Genomic DNA, 27,930 nt, shown 5'->3' with positions numbered 1-27,930 from the left:
CGGAAACGCGCCTTGGAGGGTGCGGCCCTGAGGACACTACGGGTTGGGCCGGGCCGGGCGGGAAACGTTAGGCGAGCGGGCCCCGGGGCGGGGGGTCGTGCTGGCGGGGAGGGCCCCGAGGCGAGCTTTGCCCGGATGAGGAACAAAGCAGTGGGGCAGGCGTGCGCGACCCCCGCGCGGCCGGCAGGTGGGCTGCGCGCGGGCCCGGCCGGGGCGGGGCGAGGGCGGCCTGCGGGCCCCATGCCGGCGAGCGGGCGACTTGGCCGCCCTTGGGAGGCAGTGTCAGCAGGCCCGGGCTCTCTGGAGGCGAGGGGACGGGGGCTGCATCCTTCCCGTGTTTTGGTGACCGCCCTTGTCCTCCCCCTCAGGTTAGGTAGCCCCCCTCCCGAAGCTTCTGGAGGAAAGGCCCCGGGTGTCCCCCGGCATGCCTTATCTCGCGGCGGGGTGCGCGGCCGCCGGCCCTCGGGAGAAGTTGGGCTGCCCCGGGCGGCCCCGGGGAAGAATGGCCGCGTTTGTGCAGCGGTTGTAAGCAAGATGCGGTAGCACGTGACCCTGGAACGCAAACCCTGATGCCGGTTCTCCACCACCCGTGTGCGCGTTCCTCTGACACTTGGCCCCCAGCAGATGCATCACAGGTGAGTAGCTTGGTGAGCTCAGCGTTGGTGACATCTTTGGAAAACATTTGGCAAATGAGACTTAAGAGTGCTTTTGTTTTTGGTGCCATTGGGCAGGTTACAGGTGCGATTGGCAAGTGGGTTTGTCCCAAAGGGAACAAAACATCCAGAAACCAGTATTGGGTTGAATATACTCTCATTAAATTTGATTTACTCCAAATGTGAGTAGTTGTTCCGAATAGCCATTACGTCGATTGTTGGCTCGTTGGACATCTTTATCCTTGCCTTTGAGTTATTTGCGCGTTTAATAATATTTTCATCTGGATTTCGAAGTGTGTTTTTAGCTCAAAACCATGTTTCACCTTGAATTTTGCTGGTTACCGTCTGGCTTGGCTGGTAATGTAGAGAAATTAAGTTATTAATTGTGCAGGCTCCGTGTTAATGTTGAAAGTACTTTGTGGTACCATGCCACTACAGTACAGAAGTGTGTCAGAGAAATAGTTACATTTGGCCATTCTTTATGAGTCCTTTCATAGGCTGTATGTTGAGGATAAGGAAGATTAAAAAAAGTTCATCCAAATTACTGAAACTGTCCATTGCATTTGCAAAGTGGCTGCATTTCAGTTAGCTTCTTATGTCATTCTACGAAAAAGTCGTAAGATCAACAAATGGTTCATACATAGGTCACATAAACTAGAGAAGATGAAGGATATGATTCTACAATGAATGCATAGGGAAGAAGAGCGAGCTTAGTATCTTGATTCTGGCCCTTCTCCCAAGATTGCTTCCTAGCATCCCATATGGGAAAAGGAGCTAGAATAGACTTGCACTTTGGAATGAGGGAGTCTTTTGAGGCTCATACTGTAAATTCCCTTCATCTGCTTTCTCTCTGTGGGATACTAGTTACCTTTGGTTTATGGCTGCTGAGATCATCACATTTTAGTGACTCACAGCAAAGCAGAAATCTGCTGAGCCTCTCACATTAAACTCCGGTTTGAACTGGTTTGAGAAGGCCTAAGAGTCAACCTAGAAGCACCGTTTTGATTTTCATCTTGAGATGAGGTGCACAGATTAATACTCAGAAATTTTCAGCATGGAATTTGAAGCTACAGACTTTTAATTGTACTTAAAAAAATTATCGTAACCATTTTTTTGTAGGTCATTACTGCTCCAGTGGTTCTAAAGTTTTAGTTAATGTTTGTAGCTATAAAGTCACAGGAAAAGTCTGTTTTAAACCACCCCAAACCCAGAAACCTTCAAAATTGTTAGCTATCGCTTCTTTAGGCTATAAGGATTTTTGCATTCTTTTATAGCATAATTAAATACTGTTATTAATGTGCTGTCTTTCATAAGGTGTATCTCATTTGCCATGTGATGCTAGTTGTCTTTCTAGTAAAGATGAGTTTGCATTGCTTCATCCAAATCAAATACATATTTCAGAATGCCTACTCTATATAGGGTGTCGCCCTCAGCTTTGTACACTTCATTAACGTCTGGGAGCCTAGTTGTATGAGATACCTAGCCCGGAGTAAGGTTGAAGCTTATGGATAGAGAGTAATTCAGGAATAGGTCTATGTGGGACTTTAAACATACTCCACAATATAAATACACAGATCGTAAGTGTTGGGACTGTAAAAGGCAAAGAGTTTCTTTTATTGTAATTGTCTTTTTCTAGTCATAGTTAAGAGTTTAGATTTCTTAAATTAGGCAGACCTGGACTTAAATGCCAATTCTGCGACTTACTAGTTTTCTTAAATTAGGCAGACCTGGATTTAAATCCCGACTCTACCACTTAGTAGTTAATGTAATTTGGGGTTAAGTTTCTTAGCCTGAGTCTCAATTTTCTCCTCTCTAAAATGGGATTAAGAATAATACCTACCTCACAGTAGTTATAAGGATTAGGTGAGGTAATTACATGTTATCACTTAGCCCAGTGCCTAACACCTAAAGTAAGGGAGTAATAAGTATTAGTTGTTATTATTTTCATGTTGATTGGCAGCTGATATTGCCATTTTTCAGATTAAAAACCTATTAAGTTTTGCCTTCACTGCTAAGGAGTGTGTAGACCGATTTGGTTCCCCTTCCTGTTCTTCACCCCTCCCATGTACATAGGTGCACGCGCATGAACTTGAATCACTGATAACTCAGTATAAGCATTGGAGGTCACTGGTGACCTCCTTTGGATAGCCTGTTGGCTGGCCCCTTGAAGTTGTTTATAATATGGCAGTCTCTAAATTCTGACATAGGAACTAATACTTACTGATAACAATCTCTAGTAGTATCTTATTCAAATTAGTATACTCTTATTCTAATGACTTTGTCAATGGCACTACAAGATGGATTTTATGGAAAAAGCAGTTCTCAGATTCTTCAGCCAAAAATGGTCTCTAGATAAAAAAAGTTTGGTGTATTGAAAAACTTTCTGACAGTATTTTGCAGCATGATCTGTGTTATTTCATTGCTGTGTGATTTGGGGCATATGACAAGCCCTCTTTGAGCCACTGTTTCCTTGGTTACCTTATTTTGTAGAATTGGTGAGCAAATATGAAGTAATTTTTTATAAAGTAGCTAGCAAAGCTTGCCTAATGAACCTTGATATGTGGAGGATATTACTAAAATTATTGATTAATTATTAAGGTATCTATACAGAATTTTAATAAAATGCTGATCCATGGAGAAGATATGGTGCTTCTTTATACGACTGGTAATCTAATTCACACCCAGTATCACTTTAACTCCTGGTAAAAGGAATTAGTAAAAATTCTTTGAGTAAGTTAAAACAGACTGTCTATAAAACTCCTGGTTTAAAGTAATAAGCCGGTTGGAGAAACTAAATACTGTGAAGGAAAAAACTTAGGTGAATTTAAAAAACAAACCCTTGTTGCCAGTGTGCTCTAAGGATTGCAAACTTTGCGTTAGATAGTGTGCTTAGGGTTTGGAGCGAGGCACACCTGAGTTAAATCCTGTTTCTGCTATATGATGGCTGAGTTAACATCTCTGAATCCCAATGACACTAGTTATCAGGGAGCTGTGAGCATAGAAATGAAGTCATAGTTGGTTAAGTCCCATTTCCCCACCTCCATTGTTTCAGGTTCTTCAGTACGTTAAACAGAGTCACTGAGGTAATTTTTTGCATAACTGGTTGTGTCTGCTCTTTCTTAGGATGAATGAAATGAACCTGAGCCCAGTGGGGATGGAGCAGCTGACTTCATCCTCTGTGAGCAATGCCTTGCCAGTCTCAGGGAGTCACCTGGGGTTGACTGCCTCACCCACTCACAATGCCATCCCAGCCCCAGGTGAGTGGTAAGGGAGAGTGACTGAATTTCAGCACTTAATTGCATTATCAGTTCTAAATGGAGCCTACAGGGGGGGTGAAAGCCCCTTTAAGAGTGGAAGGGAGAAGCCCAGCAGGTCTAAATGGTGGTTCCACATGTGGCAGCAATTTTCCTAGAGTACTGAAGTCCTAGTGGATAGAATAGGAGTAGTGGTTTTTTTCTGGTTGTTCTCTTCTTGGGTTAGTGGCCTTTTGTCTGTAGAGCTGTAGTTGATTTGGCATTTTATCTAGGGTTACCCATTCATCTGTTTTCCCCCTTGGCATTCTGTCCCTGGGTTATTAGGAGAGAATCAAAGTTACTGTAATAACTATTCCTAGAACACATGGGAAATTCAGCTTTATTTTCTATGATATCAAACTGGCAACAGCTGCAAACACACCAGGCCTAGAATTATGGTCAAAGAGGAGGTTTCAGAGATGAAGCTCCTACGTAGAACTCCCCCTGAGCCTCAGTACTGGGACAGAATAATAGTATAGGAAAAGCTCATTTTCCCCCATCGCTGTACTTTTAAAACCTTTTTATCTGGCTAGTTCAATTTTTTCTTTCTACTGAAATAGAAATGAAACAAGTAAGCCATTGAGTCTTACAGTGGCAAGACAGTGATTCTTCGGTCTTTGACATTGTAATGTATTGGATTTTATCAAAGTAAGAGTTAATGTTTAAGAGTATTTTAAATCTATTAAGTTGTTTAGTTCTCTATAGAGAATTACCTGCTTAATTACTAATATGCAGCCGCTAAATAAGGTTTGTCTAAACTAGGGTGTCTTCACATTTCTTTTAGTGTCCACAAAAGAAATTTTTAAAAAAAGTATTACTTCTTAACTCATTTGATTATCTCTTAGGCATTCCATTTAGTGGACACTCTTATTGAGGAGGAAAAACCTATTAAAAAATACTGCCACTGGCAAAAATAATGCGAATCAGCACTGCCCAAGTTGGTGATTGTTCATTATGATACGTAGGCACAGGGTCACTTTAGCACTTGCGGATAGATATAGTCCAAGGTAAATATAAAGTACAAATTTTTAAAAATCATGAAGTACAGCGTATATACAAAAGATTATATGAAAATATGTATGTACAGTTTTACATTTAGCTTTACATTAATTTCCAAGTAGAAACATTTTTTAAAAAATTAATTAATTAATTTTCTTGGCTGCATTGGGTCTTTGTTGCTGCGCCCAGGCCTTCTTGTTTTTGTTTTTATTTTTTGCGATATGGGGGCCTCTCACTGTTGTGGCCTCTCCCATTGTGGAGCACAGGCTCCGGACGCGCAGGCTCAGCGGCCATGGCTCACGGGCCCAGCCGCTCCGCGGCATGTGGGATCTTCCCGGACCGGGGCACGAACCCGTGTCCCCTGCATCGGCAGGCGGACTCTCAACCACTGTGCCACCAGGGAAGCCCCTAGAAGCCCAGAAGCATATCTTTTTTTAAGTGAAACGTTCTCACCATATAAAATGGAAAATATAGTAAAGTGCAAAAATAAATTAAAAAACTCTGGGGACTTCTCTGGTGGCACAGTGGTTAAGAATCCGCCTGCCAGTGCAGGGGATACGGGTTCAAGCCCTGGTTCGGGAAAATCCCACATGCCGTGGAGCAGCTAAGCCTGTGCTGCGCCACAACTACTGAGCCCGCAGGCCACAACTACTGAGCCTGCACTCTACAACTACTGAAGCCCGTGCTCCGCAACGAGAAGCTACCGCAACGAAGTGTGGCCCCTGCTCGCCACAACTAGAGAAAGCCTGTGCGCAGCAACAAAGACCCAAATAAAGAAAGAAAGAAAGAAAGAAAGAAAGAAAATTCTTAGAAAAACAAACAACTATTCTATCACTACTCAGAGACCACTCTGAACTTTGATATATTTCTTTGATCTTTGGTATGTTTCTTCCCATTCTTTTTATCTCTTATAATTTGTTTTCTTAAATTGTATTTAAACTAGGTTTTTAATTGTAATTAAATGCTTTGATACTTAAGAGCAATAGACAACTGGATGATCAAGTTGGCATTTTAAAACTAACTTGACTAAATGTAGGACTTGTTTGTGGATGTCTGCACAACACTACCTATCTGTGGATGTAAAGGGCTGCTAGGTGAGATTTTTGCCCATTGCAAAAACCTTCCTAAGAGTTGAGCAAGTGATTACAGAATTTTAAAGTACTTACTTTTTAAAAAAAAATTAATTATGGCTGTGTTGGGTCTTCGTTGCTGCGAGCGGGCTTTCTCTAGTTGCGGAGAGCGGGGGCTACTCTCCATTGCGGTGTGCGGGCTTCTCATTGCAGTGGCTTCTCTTGTTGCGGAGCACGGACTCTAGGCACGCAGGCTTCAGTAGTTGTGCCTTGCGGGCTCTAGAGCGCTGGTTCAGTAGTTGTGGCGCACGGGCTTAGTTGCTCCCGCGGCTTGTGGGATCTTCCCTGACCAGGGATCGAACCCATATCCCCTGCACTGGCAGGCGGGTTCTTAACCACTGCGCCACTAGGGAAGCCCTAAGATACTTACTTTTAATGGAGAAAAAAATTTTTTTTTGTAGGGCTGCCAGTGGCGATTCCAAACCTGGGTCCCTCCCTGAGCTCTCTGCCTTCTGCTTTGTCTCTCATGCTCCCAATGGGTATTGGGGATCGAGGGGTGATGTGTGGGTTACCTGAAAGAAACTACACCCTACCTCCACCACCTTACCCCCACCTTGAGAGCAGTTACTTCAGAACCATTCTACCTGGTAAGTGTTATAGTTATTCAGGAATTTAGGAGGAAAAATTCAGCCAGCTCTTAATTTCAGTTCTTGAAGGCTTGAATAACACTTTTTTCTGTTTGTCACTATTAGACATTAATCTTTGTGGGAAAAAATTGTTCATATTTATGTACTTTTCCTCTTAGAACATATAGGTAACATATTAACATAGCAGTTTGATTAAGCTTAATTTCTTTTTTTTTTTTTTTTTTTTTGCGGTACGCGGGCCTCTCAGTGTTGTGGCCTCTCCCGCTGCGGAGCACAGGCTCTGGATGCGCAGGCTCAGCGGCCATGGCTCACGGGCCCACCCGCTCCGCGGCATGTGGGATCCTCCCAGACCAGGGCACAAACCCGCGTCCCCTGCGTCGGCAGGCGGACTCCCAACCACTGCGCCACCAGGGAAGCCCTAAGCTTAATTTCTTAATGGCACATAAACAGTTTTTCTTGTCTCCTCTAGCATCTCCTTGGTTCAGTTTTTATAATTCTGCAGTTGTAATTCCTATCAACCACATGTCCTGCTTACAAGTGTCATTGTTTATTATAAATTAAAGTTTACTGAATTTTTATTCTAGAAGTATTATATACTCATTTCAAAAAATTTAGCAAATAAGGAGGAAGGGGAATCATTCATAGTCCCATCATCCATCTTTCTGGTGTACTTCCTTCCTGTCTTTTATTTGTATGTATAGGTTTTTACTGTTTTTCATAATTAACACTATATAGTACTTTCTATACAATTGTGTACCCTTTTTTTTACTTAATATTTTTCTCTATTTTTACATAGTTATTTTTCCCAACTACTGTGTGGTTTTCATAATTATCCTTTTTAATGATGCATTATATTCTACTGAGTGGATATTCCATGGTTTATTATATCTTTATTGTTGGACAGTTTTTTCCAGTTTTTTTAATAACCATGTATGAATGTCTTTGTGTATAATACTTACAAAATGCATTTAGGTGAGATTACCATAAGTGGAATTTCTTGTGCAAGAGGGTATGAACATTTTTGAGGTTATTATTGTAGATACTTTCCAAAGAGGATTTAGAAATTTAGGCTCTACTGGCAATGCAGCAAGTACCATTTCACCACATCTTCATAAGCACGAGTGTTCAAATATTTTTTTCTGTTTTAATAAAGCAGGTATAATTGTGACTTGTTTTGAATAGAGCCTAATGTTTTCTGATAGTCTAATAAGTTAAAAATTATATTTAATTTTTATTTTTCACATGGAAAATCTTTTAAATGATTTTACCTTTTAACTCTTATAGAGCAGATTTCAGCATCTTAAGACTCAGGAACTCCAGCCATGTATATATTAAAGGCAGCATTTATAAGTGATTAATTTCTAGTGACTTAAAAGGAACATAGTTAATTTTTTATGATTTCTGAGTTTCACAGGAAAAACTGAATTGTATATGTATGTTGCTATTTATAAAGTATATAGATATCAAACCAAAGAAATAGGTAGTAGATTATTTTAGTTTAGTTACATTTGTAAGGAATTTGGAATTCTTTATATTTAACAATATACTGAAAAATTCCTGATATCTCATCTTTTCCTTTTCTCAGGCATTTTATCTTATTTAGCTGACAGACCACCTCCTCAGTATATCCACCCTAACTCTATAAATGTTGATGGTAATACAGCATTATCTATCACCAATAACCCTTCGGCGCTAGATCCCTATCAGTCCAATGGAAATGTTGGATTAGAACCAGGCATTGTTTCAATAGACTCTCGCTCTGTGAACACACATGGTGCCCAAAGTCTTCATCCCACTGATGGCCATGAGGTGGCCTTGGACACAACAATCACTATGGAGAACGTCTCTAGGGTCACCAGCCCAATCTCTACAGATGGAATGGCAGAAGAGCTTACCATGGATGGTGTTGCAGGCGAGCATACCCAAATCCCAAATGGCTCCAGAAGTCATGAACCTCTGTCTGTGGATTCTGTGAGCAACAACCTTGCAGCAGAAACTGTAGGACATGGTGGTGTGATACCCATTCATGGGAATGGCCTGGAGCTCCCTGTGGTCATGGAGACAGACCACATTGCAAGTCGGGTCAACGGAATGTCTGACAGTGCCCTCAGTGACTCCATCCACACCGTGGCCATGAGCACCAACTCTGTAAGCGTGGCACTCTCTACCTCACACAACCTCGCCTCCCTAGAATCTGTTTCCCTCCATGAAGTTGGCCTAAGCCTAGAACCTGTGGCTGTCTCCTCCATCACCCAGGAGGTTGCTATGGGGACAGGTCATGTAGATGTGTCTTCAGACAGTCTTTCTTTTGTACCACCTTCACTGCAAATGGAAGACTCCAATTCAAACAAGGAAAATATGGCAACCTTGTTTACAATTTGTGAGTGTGCTTAGCCTTTTTCTTTTGGAGATACTGATAGAAAGGGCCATCATCCTTAACAGGTTTAGTCACAAAGGCAGGTGTTAAGGGAGTATAGAAAGTAACTAGACTTTGGAACTTTTATTTGCCTTTGTATTGTCCTTTGTATTAATGTGGTGCCTTTTCCTCAGGTAAGCCAAACAGTATATAGACATTTTGTTGGTTCTTATAGCATCTTCCTGAAGTAAGGAAACAGTCATTTCTGTATTTTACAGGTAAGCTTAGCCTAATAATGCTTAAGATATTTCCCAAGATTTCACAAATAGTTAATTATAGAAGTAAATTTCAGTAAGGTATTCTGTGTGACATGCCATTTGCTTTTTCAACATAAGACATATTTATTAGATCATGTGTAATATAATTCACATATGCATTTTAAAGTGTACAGTTTAGTGGTTTTTAGTATACTGACAAGGTTGTGCAACCATCACCACTGTGTAATTCCAAAATTTTTATCGCCCCGTAAAGAAACCCCATTAGCAGTCACTCTCACCCCTGCCCCCCATTCTCAGGCAACCAATAATCTACTTTCTCTGGATTCGCCTATTAGACATGTCATATAAATGGAATCATACATTATGTGGCTGTGTCTGGCTTCTTTCCAGCATAATGTTGTGATGGCTCATCCATGTTATAGCATGTATTAGTACTTTATTCCTCTTTTTGGAAGAAGAATATTCCATTGTATGCATATACCGTATTTTGTTTATCCATTTATCTTTTATGAATATTTTGTTGTTTCTCCTTTTTGGCCATTATGTTCAATGCTGGTAGGAACATTCACGTACAAGTTTTTGTATGAACATATGTTTTTAATTTTCTTGGATATATATTAGGAGTGGAATTCCTCGTTTTGAGGAATTGCCAGACTATTTTCCAAAGTGGCTGCACCATTTTACATTCCCAGCATCTGTGTATGAGGGTTCCATTTTCTCTACATGTTTGCCAAGACTTTTTTTTTTTTAATACCCATTGTAGTGGGTGTGAAGTGGCATCTCATTGTGGTTTTAATTTGCATTTCCTTAATGACTAATGATGTTGAACATCTTACATGTACTTACATGTACTTGTATATCTTTGAAGGAAACTTGTAAGCATTTTTTGCAGTATGTACTTGTATATCTTTGAAGGAAACCTGTAAGCATTTTTTGCAGTATGAATTCTGAATCTCCTTTGTTTGAAGAGTTAACATCGTTTCTTGTTAAGAGCATTGGAGAATAAGTTCTCATAGAGTGTAGGGGATCTCTAGTCTGATATTCAAAGAATTTTTAATCAAGTAGTACTCGAAGAAGTAATATATTATTACTGCTTTGGCTAAATATGAAAACTTACTGATATTTTATGCCATTTAAGCAGTAATTTCTAATGGATTTCTTAGGAGAAAAAGGCACCTAGAAGGCTGCGATTCTAAGGTTTATGTATTTACAGCTATTTTGTGAATGAATTTGGAAAGTTTGAACACAATCATTGACTAAATAGGGTCATTAATACTACTGTTAAGGTAGCAGTGAGAAAGGAAAGTAAAAGAATAGAACAGAAGATTTATAGAGAAGGAGGACACTCCTGAGCTTGTAAGAGTGAAGTTACAGTAAGCACAGAAAACAGAATATGAATTTAGCGTTTTTTCTGACAATGCAAAAAGACCACATGAACAATAAGAATTAAGAATGTTAAGCAAATATGTTTGCAAGAATATGATTCACCTGCTGTCCCAAAGAGCAGGTTGCATATTTTTTTTGTCTTAAGAGCTTGTCATCAAAGCGTGGTCAGCCAGTTTGTTAATAGTGAAGCAAAAGAGGGCAGTGGTGCAACTGGCTCTGACTTTGTTGTGCTCTGTTGTCATCTCTGTTTTGGTTTTGCATCGCTACAGCATTTCAACTCAGTTTCCTCTTATAGTTTGGTAGAATTGGAATCTTTTGGACTTTAGAACATCATATCTCAAGGTATTACTTATCTATTCAAGTAATATATACTTGATTCTTGAAGTAATGTAGGCTTATTTTTTGATCAGTCTTTCTCTTACGCATTGAATAGAAAACTTGTCCAGTTGGATCAAAAGAAAAATATCAAATGTTGCTGAAGAGAGATATAACAGTGGATATATATTTTAGTGTAAGAAAGTGGTTCTTTGATCAGAGAATTTCTACTAGAACCTTGCTTCGTACTGGTTACATTTTAATAATTTGTATTTAAATAAAAAAGCAGGTGGTCATTCATTTGCCTGCTAGAACTGACCCCATTTATGTCTCAAATTTCCCATCTGCAGGGTGCACTCTCTGTGACCGAGCCTATCCCTCAGACTGCCCAGATCACGGACCGGTGACTTTTGTTCCTGACACTCCAATAGAGAGCAGAGCGAGGCTTTCTCTCCCAAAGCAGCTTGTTCTCCGCCAGTCAATTGTGGGAGCAGATGTTGGTAAGACCCTTGGAACCATAAAACCCCATCAGAGGTTCTTCTTCCTTTGTAGGGTGAAGTTGTAAAAGTGGATGTGTGTAATTTAGTGATTATTTGGTTGATCCAGAAGTCAGTTTATAGCTGAGATTTATCCTTTTATGGAATATTTGTCTTGTCCAGGGGTGACAGCAGTACATCAAGTTGAAAACTTTATTGGAAAAGTTTCCCTTTCTTAGAATCAGAATTGAATAGAGGAGAGAATCCTAGCCTGAGTCTTTGAAGACTTGACTTTTATTTTCAGCTGTATCATCCACTATCAATAATCATGACAAAGCACTCCTTGAAACTTAGTTTCTTTTATAAAACATTGAAAATTCACCATTGATGACTTCTTTATCACTAAAGATATTTACATTAGATGTTTGTAAATTGCCTAATACTCCTTAGGAAAAGGTAATAAGAAATGTAGACTGCCAAAGTATGCTTATCCATATTGGAACTTCACATGGTATCTGAATCACTGTGCCATTCTTCGAAAATACAACACTAGGTTCGTTATTCTTTCAGGTGTAACTTAGGCATGGGTCAATTGAAAGCAATAAACAGCTTAGATAGTAAAGAGCAGTGCTTTAAGCACAAGTGATCTTAGAAGTTTGATTTATTTTGTAGTAATTGCTTTACTTTTTTATGATAGAATGATGTTCTCTAGTCTTTTTTATGTATCAACTCCAAAATAACGTATTTGGAGGGACATGGTTTGGTTCCTTGTGTATAAAAATGGTTCAGGAATTCTGATACTGTTTCTTACTCTGCTTATTTCTTCTGAGCCCCTATCTAATCTGTTTATTACTTTTTCCTTATTTACAGGATAGGACCCATAAGACTTATCTACCTCTCAGGAGTGCTAGAATATCAGTAGTACTTAGGTTCATTGAAAATAAGATTCTTTGTATGAGTTAAGCTACTCTCTTCTCTATCTGATTAGATGTTTAAATCATTGATTGTGTAGTTCATGTCCTTCCACTGATAGGTGTATGGACTGGAGAAACCATTCCTGTGCGGACTTGCTTTGGGCCTCTTATTGGCCAGCAAAGTCACTCCATGGAAGTAGCAGAATGGACAGACAAGGCAGTTAATCATATCTGGAAGGTCAGTGTTTATGAAACTTTTCTATGACTTTTGGTTGCTTTTACTGTAATGAGGTAGTTAAAAACTTAGCCAAGATTCATACAGTGCCTTTCACTTATCAGTCATTTAATAGTACATTCTCTCTGTTCTTAGTAGCCAACTTATTATACATAGCAAAGCATCAGGTATTGAATATGGAAGATAAACTGTTTTAGTCTCCATTTTGTTAGATAACTCAACGATTATTCATTTTTATTACTTGTGGTAGCTGAGGCCATGGACTTTGTTTATATGTTGAAAGTCTTATTTTGCAATCAACTAAAACATTCCTCCAATATTTAGCTTGGGAAACAATTCTAGAATTGGAAGCTAAGATTATTTCTCTAGTTTTCTAACGGAAGGGGCTAGAAACTTAAGTTTTTGATATAAACAGCTATTCCTATAACATGTTTATATAGAATTTTAGTCAATAGGTTGAGAATGATGCCTGCAAAAATTGAAGTAAGGGGGAAATGGGTCTTGTGATAGTTGGAAAGGTAGAGTGCCACTGGCATTGGGGACTTTAATTGTGGTATCCAGGAGTAAACATAGAGGAATGCTATGTGCATTGGAGAAACAATGAGAAGAGGTGGTTCTCTGACCTTAATGTCCATTCATGTGGTAGGTGGTGAAGACAAGCAGACTGTTTCTTATGTCTTTTCCAGTCAAGCCAAAATGTGAATAATCAAGAGCAACATGATTCTATACGCTGAGCACTAACTGTAGGTCTCTAGTGGTCTTTATTGTACTGCTGGAAATAGGGGGACTGGTGAAATGGCAAACATTTGAGAAGACAACCATGTATTTTCACACTGACTAGGAAAGTTGGTACCTACTGCAAAGTAAATGAGATTATTGCTAGACTAAACTTAGTAGCATTGTGTATCACTTTTCAGTTCATCTGATGTGTATGTTTGCCTTTTGTTGACAGATATACCACAGTGGTGTCCTAGAATTCTGCATCATTACAACTGACGAAAATGAATGTAATTGGATGATGTTTGTGCGCAGAGCCAGGTAAGAGTAGACTTGGATGAAAGAAATAGTTACGATTCAGATGTTTTTCAGTAGGAAGCTTTGAATAAAATAGGGAAGAATCGAAGAATCCAAATGACAGTGATATCTGAACATACCTTAAAGCCTAAGACTTTTCACCTTCTTCACCCCAGTAGTTGTTGACTAAGGGTTATTATAAATCAAAATATAAGAAACTATCCTTGTTTTATGAACAGTTTATTCAACTTACTAATGCAGTAGGGAATGATACAATTACCATTGACCTTGCAAGTGGGTACCTTTTCTTTTTTTTTTTTGCGGTACGCGGGCCTCTCACTATTGTGGCCTCTCCCGTTGCGGAGCACAGGCTCCAGATGCGCAGGCTCAGTGGCCATGGCTCATGGGCCCATTTGCTCCGTGGCATGTGGGATCTTCCCGGACTGGGGCACGAACCTGTGTCCCCTGCATCAGCAGGCGGACTCTTAACCACTGCGCCACCAGGGAAGCCCGGGTACCTTTTCTTTATATTAGCTATTAGTCAACCCCTTAGGCTGCTGTTGTGGTTAATTCTTGTTCAGCTATCTATTTCTGTGTCTTCGTTATATTGTTTTAAGACTTTATTTATTTTTCTTCCAGTAACAGACTGTAGTATTTCTGACTATAAAGGACGATATTGAAGTAAGAATTCTGTTTCTATGCAAGTTACTCCTAATAGGTAGTATAGGGAATTAGAGAAATGACCCAGAGAAATAGTACATCTAAGTTTTCATAGGATTTTGCTGTAGGGATATGGTGTGTTTAGTGTATATTTCAAAATTAATATGCTTGATGGGAGTTCCCTGGTGACCTAGTGGTTAGCATTCTGGGCTTTCACTGCTGTGGCCTGGGTTTAATCCTTAATCAGGAAACTGAGATCCTGCAAGCCTTGTGGCACAGCCAAAAAAATTTTTTTTAATTAATAAAATAAATTTAATATGCTTCATCTGTTAAATGTGATGACTTAGGAATCGGGAAGAGCAGAATTTGGTGGCTTATCCCCATGATGGAAAAATCTATTTCTGCACCTCACAAGATATCCCTCCTGAAAATGAACTGCTTTTTTATTACAGCCGGGATTATGCTCAGCAGATTGGTAAGTTTATGTAAGACTTGTTTGCTATGAATCTAGCATAGTAAAAGCACCAAGGACCAGTAGTAGAGTTTTGGGAATGATTTACATGTAAGCTGAAACAAATCCCATACCTTTGTGTATATAAAAGCAGGATATTACCCCATGTTAAAAGTGTTAAAATCCGTGAGATTCTTCATAAGCTAATTGTTATTGACCAGACAGTATGAACTTTTGTGTTAGGACTTTGATTTGTGGAATTTGAAGTTCCTATGTTCCTTTTGAACCATTACAGTTTAATTTCATAAAGGACAGCAAAGCTTCTTGAGTTGGTTTAACCTTCATAGGCTTTTTCTTGCACTGTGTCATGATGACAAGTGATGTTTAGGAGTTTGTATGCTACAAAATCTTAAGTTTTTTTCCTAGGAAAGGTGCCTTATAATCCAGTATTTACCAAGTGTTCCCTATGTATGTGCCTGACACGCTATCTGAGATGCTGGGACTAGAGCATTGAACAAGATGTTTTAATTTTACAGGTAGTGGGCAAGCTGGAAATTTTGGTAGAAGGGAGAATTATAAGCAATAGTTACTAATATCAACAAGTTTTTAAATTTAAGTATCAGGAGACATTGAATAATCTTTCTCTTAAGGTGTTCCTGAACACCCAGATGTGCACCTCTGTAACTGTGGCAAGGAGTGCAGTTCCTATACAGAGTTCAAAGCCCACCTGACCAGCCACATCCATAACCATCTTCCTAGCCAGGGCCACAGCAGCAGCCATGGGCCAAGCCACAGCAAAGAAAGGAAGTGGAAGTGCTCCATGTGCCCCCAAGCTTTTATCTCTCCTTCCAAACTTCATGTTCACTTTATGGGTCACATGGGTATGAAGCCCCACAAGTGTGATTTCTGTAGCAAGGCTTTTAGTGATCCCAGCAACCTGCGGACCCACCTCAAGATACATACAGGTAAGTTGTGTTGGGCCATCAAAGTGGAATTTTGAAAAATTAGAAATTAGTAAGGCCTTGGCAGCAAGATAGTCTTGCAGGTAGAGTTGAGATCAGATGTTAGAAAGAATCCAGCTGGCTGTCAGCAGGACTTTGTTGGGTCATAAATCTTGGTGGGATAACTGTGCCTCCTCAGAGAGTATTACTTCTCGTTATTAAGTTGCTTCACTTTCCAGGTGCCCCCACCATAGTTTGAAGGTGACTGGAAAAATGCAGTTAATAATCAGGAAGTTGGTGTATGTGTTTGGGCCTAAAGGGAATTCTACAGAAACAGCCTGAGCCTCCCATTAGAGCTCACCCCTGGTCACCAGCCACAGCCAGTTTCTTTCCTTTGAATATTGCTCAGTAAACACTGCCAAAATTTGTTGAGTTTCTATTTTCTAAACTCCATACAAACCAACCCCTTTCTCTTAGCACTTACTTTTTTCACTTACTTTTTTACTTTGCTATAAAGTAACTGCTTTAGTTTCGTTTTCTTGGCTGGGTCATTCATTCTCCAAATCTTTGAAAGTAAAGCTTTTCCTCATTCTTTTCCATTAAGACTGAGTAGTCGCAGCAGAGACCATATGGCTCACAGAGCTTAAGATTCTGACTGACCTGTAAGAAAAGGTTTGCTGACCCCTGACTTAGAGTAACTTTATTTCTTTTTTTTTTAATGTAAATTTATTTATTTATTTATTTATTTTTGGCTGTGTTGGGTCGTTGCTGCGTGTGGGCTTTTCTTTAGTTGCGGCGCGAGTGGGGGCTACTCTTGGTTGCTGTGCGGTGGCTTCTCTTGTTTGCGGAGCATGGGCTCTAGGTGCACAGGCTTCAGTAGTTGCGGTGCGTGGGCTCAGTAGTTGTGGCTCGCGGACTCTAGAGTGCAGGCTCAGTAGTTGTGGTGCACGGACTTCATTGCTCTGCGGCATGTGGGATCTTCCTGGGCCAGGGCTTGAACCTGTGTCCCCTGCATTGGCAGGCGGATTCTTAACCACTGAGCCACCAGGGAAGTCCCTATTTCTGCATTCTTAAAAGGATTTTATTTCATCCCTGGTTTATAAGGTCATATTAAATGTTTTAAAAAAGAATACTAAAATGTAGGTTGTAAAAATATGTTTGCTTATAGGCAAGTACTAGATTTCATGAGTTTTTTAAAACAAATAATTGAATTAAGTTGGGCACTGGGGTTATAAGTGATTTTTTTTCCAGAGTTTATATCATGTGTTAGCTATAAACATTAAAAAGTGTGTGTGTGTGTGTCTGTGTGTGTGTGTCTGTGTGTGTGTGTGTGTGTGTGTGTGTGTGTGTAAGCAGTCCTAGGAGGTCAGATTTGTTAGCTTCACTAGCTTTAGTTGCAGAATATAAATTCAGTGGCTCTGAGTGGCTCTGGGTAGACAGTCCCAGAAAGTGAAGTTCCAGTTTACAGTCAGTTCTGTTTTATTACTGCCTCTGCTACATACCCATACAGTGTGCCTCTTCATCCTGAGAATGCTCGTGGCAGTTTTATTCATGGTATGGTAATTCGGGTTGATGTGCAGGTCAGAAGAACTACAGGTGCACTTTGTGTGACAAGTCTTTCACCCAGAAGGCTCACCTGGAATCCCACATGGTTATCCACACGGGCGAGAAGAACCTCAAGTGTGATTACTGTGACAAGCTGTTCATGCGGAGGCAGGACCTCAAGCAGCACGTGCTCATCCACACACAGTGAGTCGCCCGCAGCCCAACACCCCTCGGGCGGGGAACGAGGCTTGTCACCTGTCTCCTGCCTTGGCACCCGTTGGTGCCTCCTGTGTTCCACGTAGCCAAGCAGAGGTTGGAAAACTAACGTTTTGGTTTATCCTGGAAGATTTCACTTGTTTGTTTTTCTTATTTTTCACCTCTACTCTCTGTATTTCCTTTTTTTTCATATTTTCAAAACATCATTTCATTAACAAATTTCTAAGTACCTCCTTGATGTCCAGCACTGTGCTAAGTGGTAAAAATACAAAGATGAGATGGTCCTTGGATTTAAAGAGCTTGGAGAGCATTAAGAGACAGAAGAGTAATTGCTATACTGTGTTGCAGATGTCAGGGTAAGCGCTGGGTCCTGAGAGACCAGAGAGGAGGATCCAGCCCAGCCTGCAGTGTCCTGGGAAAGTGTCCTGGTAGTTTGAGCAAGCATTAAAGGAGATAAATTAGAGTTATTCAGGGAGACAGTGAAGGGTAAGGGATGAGAATACTGTTCTAGACAGATGAAATGGAGTATGCGAAAAGGACTGTGAAATGCGAGTGGTTCTTTTCTTTTCTTTTTTTTTTTTTTTTTTGGCTGCACGTGTGGCATGCAGGATCTTAGTTCCCTGACCAGGGATCGAACCTGTGCTCCTGCAGTGGAAGCACAGAGTCGTAACCACCGGACCACCAAGGAGGTCCCGCTAGTGGTTCTTTATAGTTAGAGCATTGGGTGTATATGAGAGCGAGAGAGAGAGAGGCAGCAGACAAATCATGAAGAGCCTTTTATCCAACTAAAAAAATTAAATTTCATTCTGGAAATAATGGAGAGTCACCAAAGCATTTTTCCTACCTATGTACCAGGAACTATTCTGTGCTTCGTGTGTGTGCCTGCATGTGTGTATTTTAATTATGGCATAAAACACAAATTTTACTGTCTTAACCATTTTTAAGTATATAGTTAGTAATGTTACGTGTATTCACATTCTTGCACAGGCATTGAAGGATTTTAAGGGAAAGAATGTCATGGTGAAATGTTCTTTTTTTTTTTTTGAGATGTTCATTTTATAAAGGTTACTCTGGCAGCAGGAAAGGGTGATTGAAGGAGGAGAAGGCCAAGTATTGGGAGACCTATTAGGATTTTATTGCATGGATCCAAGTGTAATTAATTGCCCAGCCTGTGTTAGTTACAGTAGTAGTAGAGAAAAGAGAACAGATTTTGTGGTCCTGAGCTTTTAGCAAGTGTTAGAAGAGGGAGAAAACATTAGCTTGAATTATTATTTAGAAATCCATAAAAAATGGAAACTTTATATTCTTATTACGGGTTTTAGATAAATATTTTGCTTTTATACCAGCTCTTTGATTCATAGCCACAGTGCAACCTGAAACACTAAAACATCCAAGGAGTCTGGATCTACATTCCAAACTCTCAAAGTGACCTTATAAAACAAAGTCTTCATTAAGTGGTTTCATTCTTAGTATGAAATTTTAGAAATTTGACACACTAATTATCAAATATTAGATATGCTTGTACATAATTAGGGCTGAAAGAGATCTCTGGGATCATTTAGTCTAGCTGCTTATATTAGTCAGCTTGAGCTGCCATTAACAAAATACCATAGACTGGGTGGTGGCTTAAACAAAAGAAATTTATATTCTTAAACTTCTGGAGGCTGGAAGTCGAGATCAGGGTGCCAGCATGGTTGGGTTTTGATGAGGGCCTTCTTCCTGGCTTGCGCATGGCTGCCTTCTTGTGTCCTCACATGGTGGAGAGAGCGAGCAAGCTCTGGTCTCTCTTCCTCTTCTTATAAGGGCACTAATCCCATCATGGGGGTCCCATCCTTATGACCTCATCTAAACCTGATTACCTCCCACAGGCCCCCACCTCCAAATACCATCACATTATGACTTACAGCTTCAACATACCAATTTAGGAGTGGGGGTGGGGGGATGACAAATATCCAACCGATAACACTGCTCATGATAATCAGCTGGGAAATGTGAAAAACAGTGATTGGTGCCAGGGCCCCAGCTCCAGGGATTCTAATTTAGTTGGTCAGGGGTAGAGCCCTGGCCTTGGTATTTTTAAAAAGCTCCCCAAGTGAGTCTAATGTCCAGTCAGTGTTGAGTGCTACTCAGTTGATCCAAATGAAAGACTTGTTTCACAGTATCTCTGGCAAGTGGCTATATTGTTACTTCTTGAAAACCACACATAAAGAGGAGTTATTATCTTCCTTGACCTTAACTTTCTATTCTTTCAAGTGATGTGTAAATTTGCACTTGCTTTTATGGTAGCCATTTCACAGCATAATGAAATAGAAATTATTTTGAGATTAGTCATAACTGCTTATCTCCTTTTGGGGTGGAAGTTGGCTTTATCAGATGTTGACCAGTGAAAGCAGTTTTCTTAAATGTGGATCTGGACACTTTCTCATGATGACAAAATATAATAAGCCTCTGCCAAACTCCCATGGTATAAAAGTTGTTTTAGGACTGTCAAGACTTTATGCTAGTATAAGTCATTCATAAAAGAAGCACCATTCACCCTACACACACACACCCCCCCACACACACACACCCCCCCACACACACACATACACACATTTTGGCTGCACCACACGTCTTGCAGGATCTTAGTTCCCCAACCAGGGATTGAACCCAGGCCCTCAGCAGTGAATGTCCTAACCACTGGAATGCTGGAGAATTCCCCAACCAATTTTTTTTTTTTTTTTTTTTTTGCCGTACGCGGGCCTCTCACTGTTGTGGCCTCTCCCGTTGTGGAGCACAGGCTCCGGATGCACAGGCTCAGCGGCCACGGCTCACGGGCCCAGCTGCTCCGCGGCATGTGGAATCCTCCTGGACCGGGGCACGAACCCGTGTCCCCTGCATCGGCAGGTGGACTCTCAACCACTGCGCCACCAGGGAAGCCCCCCCAACCAATATTTTTGAATGAGACTTCCTATAGAGATAATTGGTAAAATTTTCAGTTGTTTGTATCTTTACTTTTAGGCATTTCAAAATGCATATGTTCGTATTGGAATTCTTTCTGTTTATCTGAACTATAGCCCCTAAAGTCAAATGTAGGAGTTGTTCCTCTCCCAGTGTTCCCCTGGGAGTATAAGGCATGGGACTTTGCCCTTCCTCTAAGAAAGGAACTTGAGAGTACGAGTGGGGCGCTTATTCTCTAGGTCGTTACCTTAGTCCCGTGGCTTTGTGATCTTTATCCCCAGCCTTATATAACTAACCATTCACTCAGCATCTCTGAGTTCTGGATGTCCGCTAGGCAGCTCAAACCTGATAAGTCCAAACCTCAACTCTTCGTATTAACCCAACAAACTTGATTTTCCCCAGTGTTCACCGGCTCAGAAAATGATACCACCATTCATCCCAGTGGCTCAAGCCAAACACCTTGGAGTCATCCTCAACTCAGTCTTCCATTCTTTCCTTCATTCAGCTCTTGCCTGGTTGAGACCACCAGCATCTTTTTTATGGACAACTTCAGTAGTGTCGCAGCTGACTTCCCTGCTGCTCTTCTCTCTCCTCATCCATTCCCCAACACAGATATACACACAGGTGCCACACACACGCTGTATTCGTCCACAGTGGCCAGAGTGATATATTTAAAACATAAGTCAGATTGTGCACATCTCCAGTCGTGATTCTTCATTGACTAGAAGTCCCTTCATGATGTGGTAGTGGTACTTGATTACGTGTCCCACTCCATCTTTTATTGCTTTTCTCATACTGTTCTATTTTACCCACATTGGGCCTCCCCTTGCTACTACTTCAGCATACTGAACACAGTCTCAGGGCCTTCGCACTGTTCTGCCTCTGCCTAGAAACTTCTCCCTCTGGATATCTCCCTGTCTTCCTCCCTCACTTCATTCAGGTTTCTGCTTAAGTTTGTCATTCCTCAGAATGGCCTTCCTTGATTATCTCATCTAAAACAGGACTCTGTCACTCTTACCTGGCTTCATTTTTTTTAATAGTATTTATTACTATCTGATATCACATTATATATTTTTAATTTGTTTATGGTGTGAGTCCTCCACTAGAATGTAAGCTCCATGAAGGCAGGGACTGAGTTTTCCCTGTCCTGTAGCTCCACAGAATTCTTCTCTGCCACGTCCTACTGGGAGAAGGTGGTAGAAATGCTAAGGAAACCAGGCTTCAGAACTTTCCGCTGCACCCTCACACTCCATCAAGGATTTTAACCCCCTTTTATTTGCTTCACATATTGGACTTTCATTAAGACGTAGGGTTCAGCTGCTCAAAAAAAGAGTTAAAAAATTCCTGCTCTGTGTGATCCCTAAGTTTCTTTTCAGCTCTAAATGTCTAGGCCAAGTTTACTCCACCCTTGACACTACTGACATCTTTAGCTGGATAATTTTTTGTTGTAGGGGCTACCGTAACACCATAGTTAGATACCATTGTGTATTGGTCAATTGGCAAATGTTTTCAAATTTGAGTTTTCCAGTTGGTAAGAATGTGGGGCAACGGGAACTCAAATGGCTGTTGATGGATGTGTATATCAATACAGCCATGTTGGAAAACAGCGTAGCATTATCTAGTAAAATTGAAGATGTACATATCCTTTGATCCAGCTATGCCTCTCCTGAGTATATGCCATAGAGCAGCGGTCCCCAACCTTTTCGGCACCAGGGACAGGTTTCATGGAAGACGGTTTTCCCACGGATGGGGGACGGAGATGGTTCAGGCGGTAATGCGAGCCATGGGGAGCGGCCGATGAAACTTCTCTTGCTCACCTCTGCTGTGCGGCCCGGTTCCGAACAGGCCGTGGACCCCTGCCCTAGAGGAACTGATGCGTATGCAAATCCACACAGCAGTGTAGAAATGTTCATAGCAGTCTTGCCTGTGGTGATAAAGAACTGGAAAGCACCAGAATACCCATTAACAACAGACAGAGCCAGTGCCACAGATAAGTTGTGGTATATTTGTAAGTAGCTTACAGCCATGGAAGGGAGCAAACTACTGATACAGCAACTTGATTGAAATTCAGAAACATCATACTGAGTGAAAGAAGCAAAACACAAGAGAGATACATACAGTACGATCCCATTTACATAGAGTTCTAAAACAAGCAGAATCAGTCTATGGTGTTTAAACTACAAATGTTTTATGACTCTTCTATATGATACATCTCCTGTTAAAAAAAAAAAAAAGTTTGATTCTACTTGGGTAGAGCTTCTCTGACAAAGGTCTGAGGTTGTGCAGAATAAGCGTGTGCCTCAGTTGTCATTTGTAACCCCAAATCAAATGTTTTTTTCTTGTGTTCCTCTTAGAGAACGCCAGATCAAGTGCCCCAAGTGTGATAAGCTGTTCTTGAGAACAAATCACTTAAAGAAACATCTCAATTCACATGAAGGAAAACGGGATTATGTCTGTGAAAAGTGTACAAAGGCTTATCTAACCAAATATCATCTCACCCGACACCTGAAAACCTGCAAAGGGCCCACGTCCAGTTCATCAGCGCAGGAGGAGGAGGAGGAAGACGACTCGGAGGAGGAGGAGCTCGCGGACCCTGTGGGGGCAGAAGGCTGCCGGGTTAGCAGTGCTGTGTATCCCGCGGACGAGGCTCTGTCTACACATAAATGAAAGGAAAAGGAGCCAGCTGTTTCGGATGGAAAATACAAAAGGGAAAAACACACATGACCAGTTATCCACTACCGTGCTTTTTATATAAAATAATTTCTGATTTCCTTCCAGCCAACAGTCAAAACAGACTAAATGGGAACGGATAAAGCACTTATAGAAGAGTATCCTAATGAAAACACTTTAAGAAAGATTGAAAAAAGAGCATGTATCCTATTTTTAAGTAGCGTATGGGGAGGAAAGTGTCAACTTTTGAGATCTTTTTTTTTTTTTTTTTTTTTTTTTTGCTGTATACGGGCCTCTCACTGTTGTGGCCTCTCCCATTGCGGAGCACAGGTTCCGGATGCGCAGGCTCAGGGGCCATGGCTCATGGGCCTAGCTGCTCCGCGGCATGTGGGATCTTCCCGGACCAGGGCACAAACCCGTGTCCCCTGCATCGGCAGGCGGACTCTCAACCATTGCGCCACCAGGGAAGCCCTGAGATCTATTTTTTATTTACATAATTGGGTGATACATTTATGCCTGAGTCAGAGCTGCTCTCTGCCCAAACAAATCAGATTTATTTTAAATTCTTTCATTATTCCATTTTTCTCCCAAGCCACTGATTTGGTAGCACTCTAAACTTGGTCCCTGCCTTACAGTCGTCCTGATTATGGTTCTGGTGTTTTGTTTTATGCAGACTTGTGACTTCCCAGAATGGATTGGAATATAACAACGTAAGCTTGTTACTCTTGACTGCAGCTAACAAGTTTAAAGCACCACCTACCTTAATCTCTCCTGGCTGCTTGGGAGTTTAGGGTAGGTCTTGCTTCCCAAAATTTCAGCAGGTACCTAGAGGACAGATAAAAAAGGGAGCAGCCAGGCAGTAGGCACTGATGGAGAGAAGAAAAGGAGAGATGCCTGGGCCACTGTCCAAGAAGCTAGCTTTGATTGAAGCTGGGGTAAGAGATCTGGTGGTTGTTCCTTAGAGGTCTTTGTAGGTTTAGACATGTCTCTGTCTCCAGTGAAGCCTCCAGCACCCAGACAAAGGGGATCTGGGGGTGTAGCAAGCCAAGTAATGCCTGCTGCATCGTCTCCTGATAACAAGGACATGTGGACCCAGCTGGCAAAGTGGTACCTTGGCCCAGGGAAGGAAGGAGGGAATGATCCTTCCTATCTGGCTTACCCTATGAAAAGGATCAAGACACCATTAAAATGTTGCCAACTCAGAATGACAGATGAGATATTGGTGCATTTGCAAGATTAGGCCTTCCCAGTTGTCTACAATGAAGGACCTCATCAGTTAAGCATGGTGGATGCCAAAGGATTTGGGAAGTGCAGAAGGTTAAATGGTCACCACGTGGGTGTGTTTTCAGGGTCCCAGCTTAATTATCTACCCATCTGATCTTTTCACCTTGTCTCTCATGCATCTCCTGCTTTCAGCAAGAAGCAAACACATCTTGAAGTTGACGGTTGATGGAACATGCTCTCCTGCTCTAAGGCGCGACCTCTGGGCTGGAGTAGAGAGAACCTTGGTGGGAAGGTTTTGCTGCTAATGTATTTATGGAATGAATGTATTTCATTCAAATCTGTATTCCTCTAGGAAGGATTAAAATAAAAACTTTTTAAAAAATACGATTCCTCTTGTAATCTCATTTTGTAGACGGAGAGGAATGAGTATTTTTAGGGAAAATGAGGTACAACTTGAGTTTTTCTTAAGGTCAGAAGTGGAGAAAGTATTTCCTAAGTACTGTAGCTTTGAAATTATATTTTCGCATGCTTCTGCATAACAGTGCTTAAATAAACTATGCTCCCTGTGTTTCCAGCTCTCATCCCTGCCCTCTTCCTTCCTAAGGTGGTGCCTTTACTTTGCTGTCTCCTTGGAGAACTACAGGTCTACAGTTGAGGGAGTTGGTGAGGTATGGTGGTTAGAGGTGGCTGTCAACACTGGGCCATGAAGGCTTCATCAGGGAGCTCTGGTGGGACTGAGGCAACTCAGATCTCAGCCTTTTGAGCTGGTAAAGGCATCCTGGTGGCAGCGACTCCTGTCCCCAGGAAACCATCGGTGCTAGAACTACAAGCACCTTTCTCCCTTTAACTCTGGCTCACGCTGGGTTAAATTTCTTCATTTCCAGGTGCTAGTTGAAGTGCTGCCCAAGATAGATAAACCTTATGTAAAACAGTAAAAGAGGAATTCTGGGAAATAGTTGAGGTGAAAATGTAGCTGTTGTTGCTTGCTTTACAACTGTGTCTTCCATTTTTTTTTTTTTACCTCTTAGACTTAAGTGACACATTATAAGTCATTCTCACAAGATGAGTAAATTAGTAGCTGCCCCTTTGACAAGATTTAACTCTGAGCCTTCCTTGCCCATTGCAGGTGCCCTCATCTGTTGCTGCTGCTGGGATCAGTCTGCTGTTGGGTAAATGGTCACATTCAGAGGCAGGATATTATGAGTGTGGGCTCTGTAGCCCTGCTGAACGTTCTCCAATCTGGGTTTTGCTGCACGATGGTTTGGAAGCTTAGTCAAGTTATGTAACCTCTCTGTGCCTCTTTTTACTTAACTGTAAGCAGAGACTACTAATAAGAGTTCCCATTTCATAGTATTGTTTGATGTTAATTCATGTAAAGGGCTGGCACAGTGCTCAACATACAGTGAGCACTGGCTAATATTCTTTAGTTTTAGGTTATCCTAGCACAGATTTCTATCCTTAAAATATGGCTATTCATGACCCAAGAAGTCCTAGATTTTAGTGAGACAAGTAAAACTGATGTGACTTGAGTTTTCAAGGCCAAAGCCTAGAAACTATTTAGTTTGCAGTCTTCTTGTGGATCAGTATATGCATGTTTGCTGTTTCCTTCCTTAAAAGGCGAGTTTCAATCTTGCATGTGTGCTGAGTTCCTCCGTACGTCAGAGGGCAAAGAGGTGACAGGATCTAGTCTGCTTCAGCCTTTTCAGCCTATTGACCTATATTCACACTTGCTGGTGTGTCTTGAGGAACATAAACGTTGCCAGAGCTATCAGCCCCTTATTAAGTATGTAAACTTGTATTACCTGATCACCAAGCTGCATCTTAGAGTCAAACACTCAAAAACAACTTCAGGTATATAAATGATATCATCTGTTTTGGGCAGAATTGTGTTCCTTCAAAATTCATGTATTGAAATTCTAACCCCAGTACCTCAGAATGTGAGTGTATTTGGAGATAAGGTCTTCAAAGGAGTGATTAAGCTAAAATGAGGTCCTTAGGGCATACCTTAATCCTGTATGACTGGTCTCCTTATAGAAGAGGAAATTTGAACAGAGACCCAGGAGGAAGATCACGTGAAGACGCAGGAAGAAGATTGCTATGTGCAAGCCAAGGAGAGAGGCCTCGGAAGAAACAACTCTGCTGACCCCTTGACCTCGGACTTCTGGCCTCCAGAACTGTGAGAAAATTAATTTCTCTTGTTTAAGCACCCTCCCCCCCGCCCCCTGTCTGTGGTACTTTGTTGTGACAGCCCTGGCAAACTAAATACTGTCCAACCGAATAGACCATCTTTATGGTGGTTGCTTCATAGAGGAGCAGCTTCCAGAGTAGTGATTACAGTTCAACCTCAGTTTTACAAATCGTGAGCAACATAATGGCAGTAACAATCTGTAGTGGTTTTGCCACTGGCAGATTTCTGGACTGCTGAAAGGATAGAATTGCTCCTCAGCTATGTGTTTGTTCCTTTGCTTTTCTTGCATATACACACTTGACAGTCATGAAGCCCCCAGGCCTATGTCATCCTCAGATAAGGACAACTTTCTTTCAAAAACCATATATTGGCAAAAACAAAAAACAAAACCAAAAAAACCCCAAAACACTTATTGAGTGCTGGCACAAATTAAGGCATTGTAAAGGAACAGAAAAATGGTTAGAACTTATGCCCTTGTCTTCTGGAAACTCAAAATTTTGCAGAGATCTGAATGCACAGCTGGATCACCTGAGGAAATGAGAAAAGTCACATCTCCAGGTCAGCCCCAGGCCTACTGATGAGCCTCCTGGGCTCCCCAGGTGATCCTGAAGTAGTCCACAGGAGTCTTAAACGTTGGAGACCCCACAAGATGCAGATGCAGACACCTATACCCAAGGCAAGCCAGACCATGGCAAGTGTTACAGGTACAAGAAGTAGTAAAATCTAGGAGCAGGAGTGAAAATGTAATACTAAGAGAAGAATAGTAAGGAAAAGTGGATAAAACAACCCTGGATCTGTGGTGTAGTAAAATAAGGCTGGGGCAATACATTTGAGATAACAGGGCTAAAATTTTTGTTTTTATTTATTTATTTTTAAAAATATTTATCTGGTTGCATTGGGTCTTAGTTGCGGACGTGCAGGATTTTCGTTGTGGCATGCAGGCTTCTTTCTGGTTGTGACGCGCGGGCTCTGGAGCATGCAGGCTTAGTTGCCCCGCAGCATGTGGGATTTTAGTTCCCCGACCAGGGATCAAACCCACGTCCCCTGCATTGGAAAGCAAAGTCTTAATCACTGGACCGCCAGGGAAGTCCCCAAGGAAGGCGGAATTCTTAACCACTGGACCACCAGGGAAGTCCCAGGGCTAAAAATTTTAGAATGACTAGTTTACCAAATCAATAGCTGCTTTTTGATTATTTTTAATTGCATTGGTAGTGTTTCCTTGTGGCAGGCATTGTTCTAAATGTTTTCTAAATAACACATTTAACCTGCACAGTAGACTTGTGGTGATCCCTAATATAAAGAAGAAACAGAGGTGCAAGAGAGGTTAAGTAATTGACACACAGTTACGTGGCTGTTAAGTGCAGTCTGCGCCTAGCCCACCAAGCTTTATTGATTCTTCAGTAGTGGCCTGGCTAAAATTGGGATCTCACCGTGGCATATAGGCAGGCTACAAGTCTTT

General features: G+C 41.3%; 1 protein-coding gene and 1 long non-coding RNA gene across 11 annotated transcripts; both read left to right on the top strand.

The window, feature by feature from the left end:
• PRDM4 (PR/SET domain 4) lies at nucleotides 1-26,288 on the top strand. Of its 10 annotated transcripts, none has more exons than XM_027107456.1 (12): nucleotides 1-19; nucleotides 369-635; nucleotides 3,777-3,910; nucleotides 6,477-6,662; nucleotides 8,248-9,042; nucleotides 11,348-11,497; nucleotides 12,486-12,625; nucleotides 13,575-13,660; nucleotides 14,644-14,771; nucleotides 15,398-15,712; nucleotides 17,269-17,437; nucleotides 22,744-23,410. In XM_027107456.1, exons 2-12 carry the CDS (start codon nucleotides 625-627, stop codon nucleotides 23,054-23,056), a joined length of 2,427 nt encoding a protein of 808 aa, XP_026963257.1. In that variant the 5' UTR covers nucleotides 1-19; nucleotides 369-624; the 3' UTR covers nucleotides 23,057-23,410. The 10 variants fall into 10 exon arrangements, with proteins under 10 accessions (XP_026963257.1, XP_026963264.1, XP_026963263.1 ...); XM_027107455.1 differs by lacking the exon at nucleotides 1-19 and adding an exon at nucleotides 55-187; XM_027107459.1 differs by lacking the exon at nucleotides 1-19 and adding an exon at nucleotides 56-187 and having other exon boundaries at nucleotides 12,507-12,625.
• Nucleotides 23,469-24,670, top strand: LOC113620956 (uncharacterized). Its single transcript, XR_003432991.1, has 2 exons — nucleotides 23,469-23,994; nucleotides 24,476-24,670. It is a non-coding gene; the product is annotated as an uncharacterized LOC113620956 (long non-coding RNA).
• Nucleotides 26,289-27,930: the final 1,642 nt, after the last annotated feature.

Source organism: Aethalodelphis obliquidens, unplaced genomic scaffold (genome assembly GCF_003676395.1).
Source record: "Aethalodelphis obliquidens isolate GAN/ISIS:26980383/991018 unplaced genomic scaffold, ASM367639v1 scaffold8, whole genome shotgun sequence".
Taxonomy (NCBI): domain Eukaryota; kingdom Metazoa; phylum Chordata; class Mammalia; order Artiodactyla; family Delphinidae; genus Aethalodelphis; species Aethalodelphis obliquidens.
This window is presented reverse-complemented; position numbering and strand designations above follow the sequence as displayed.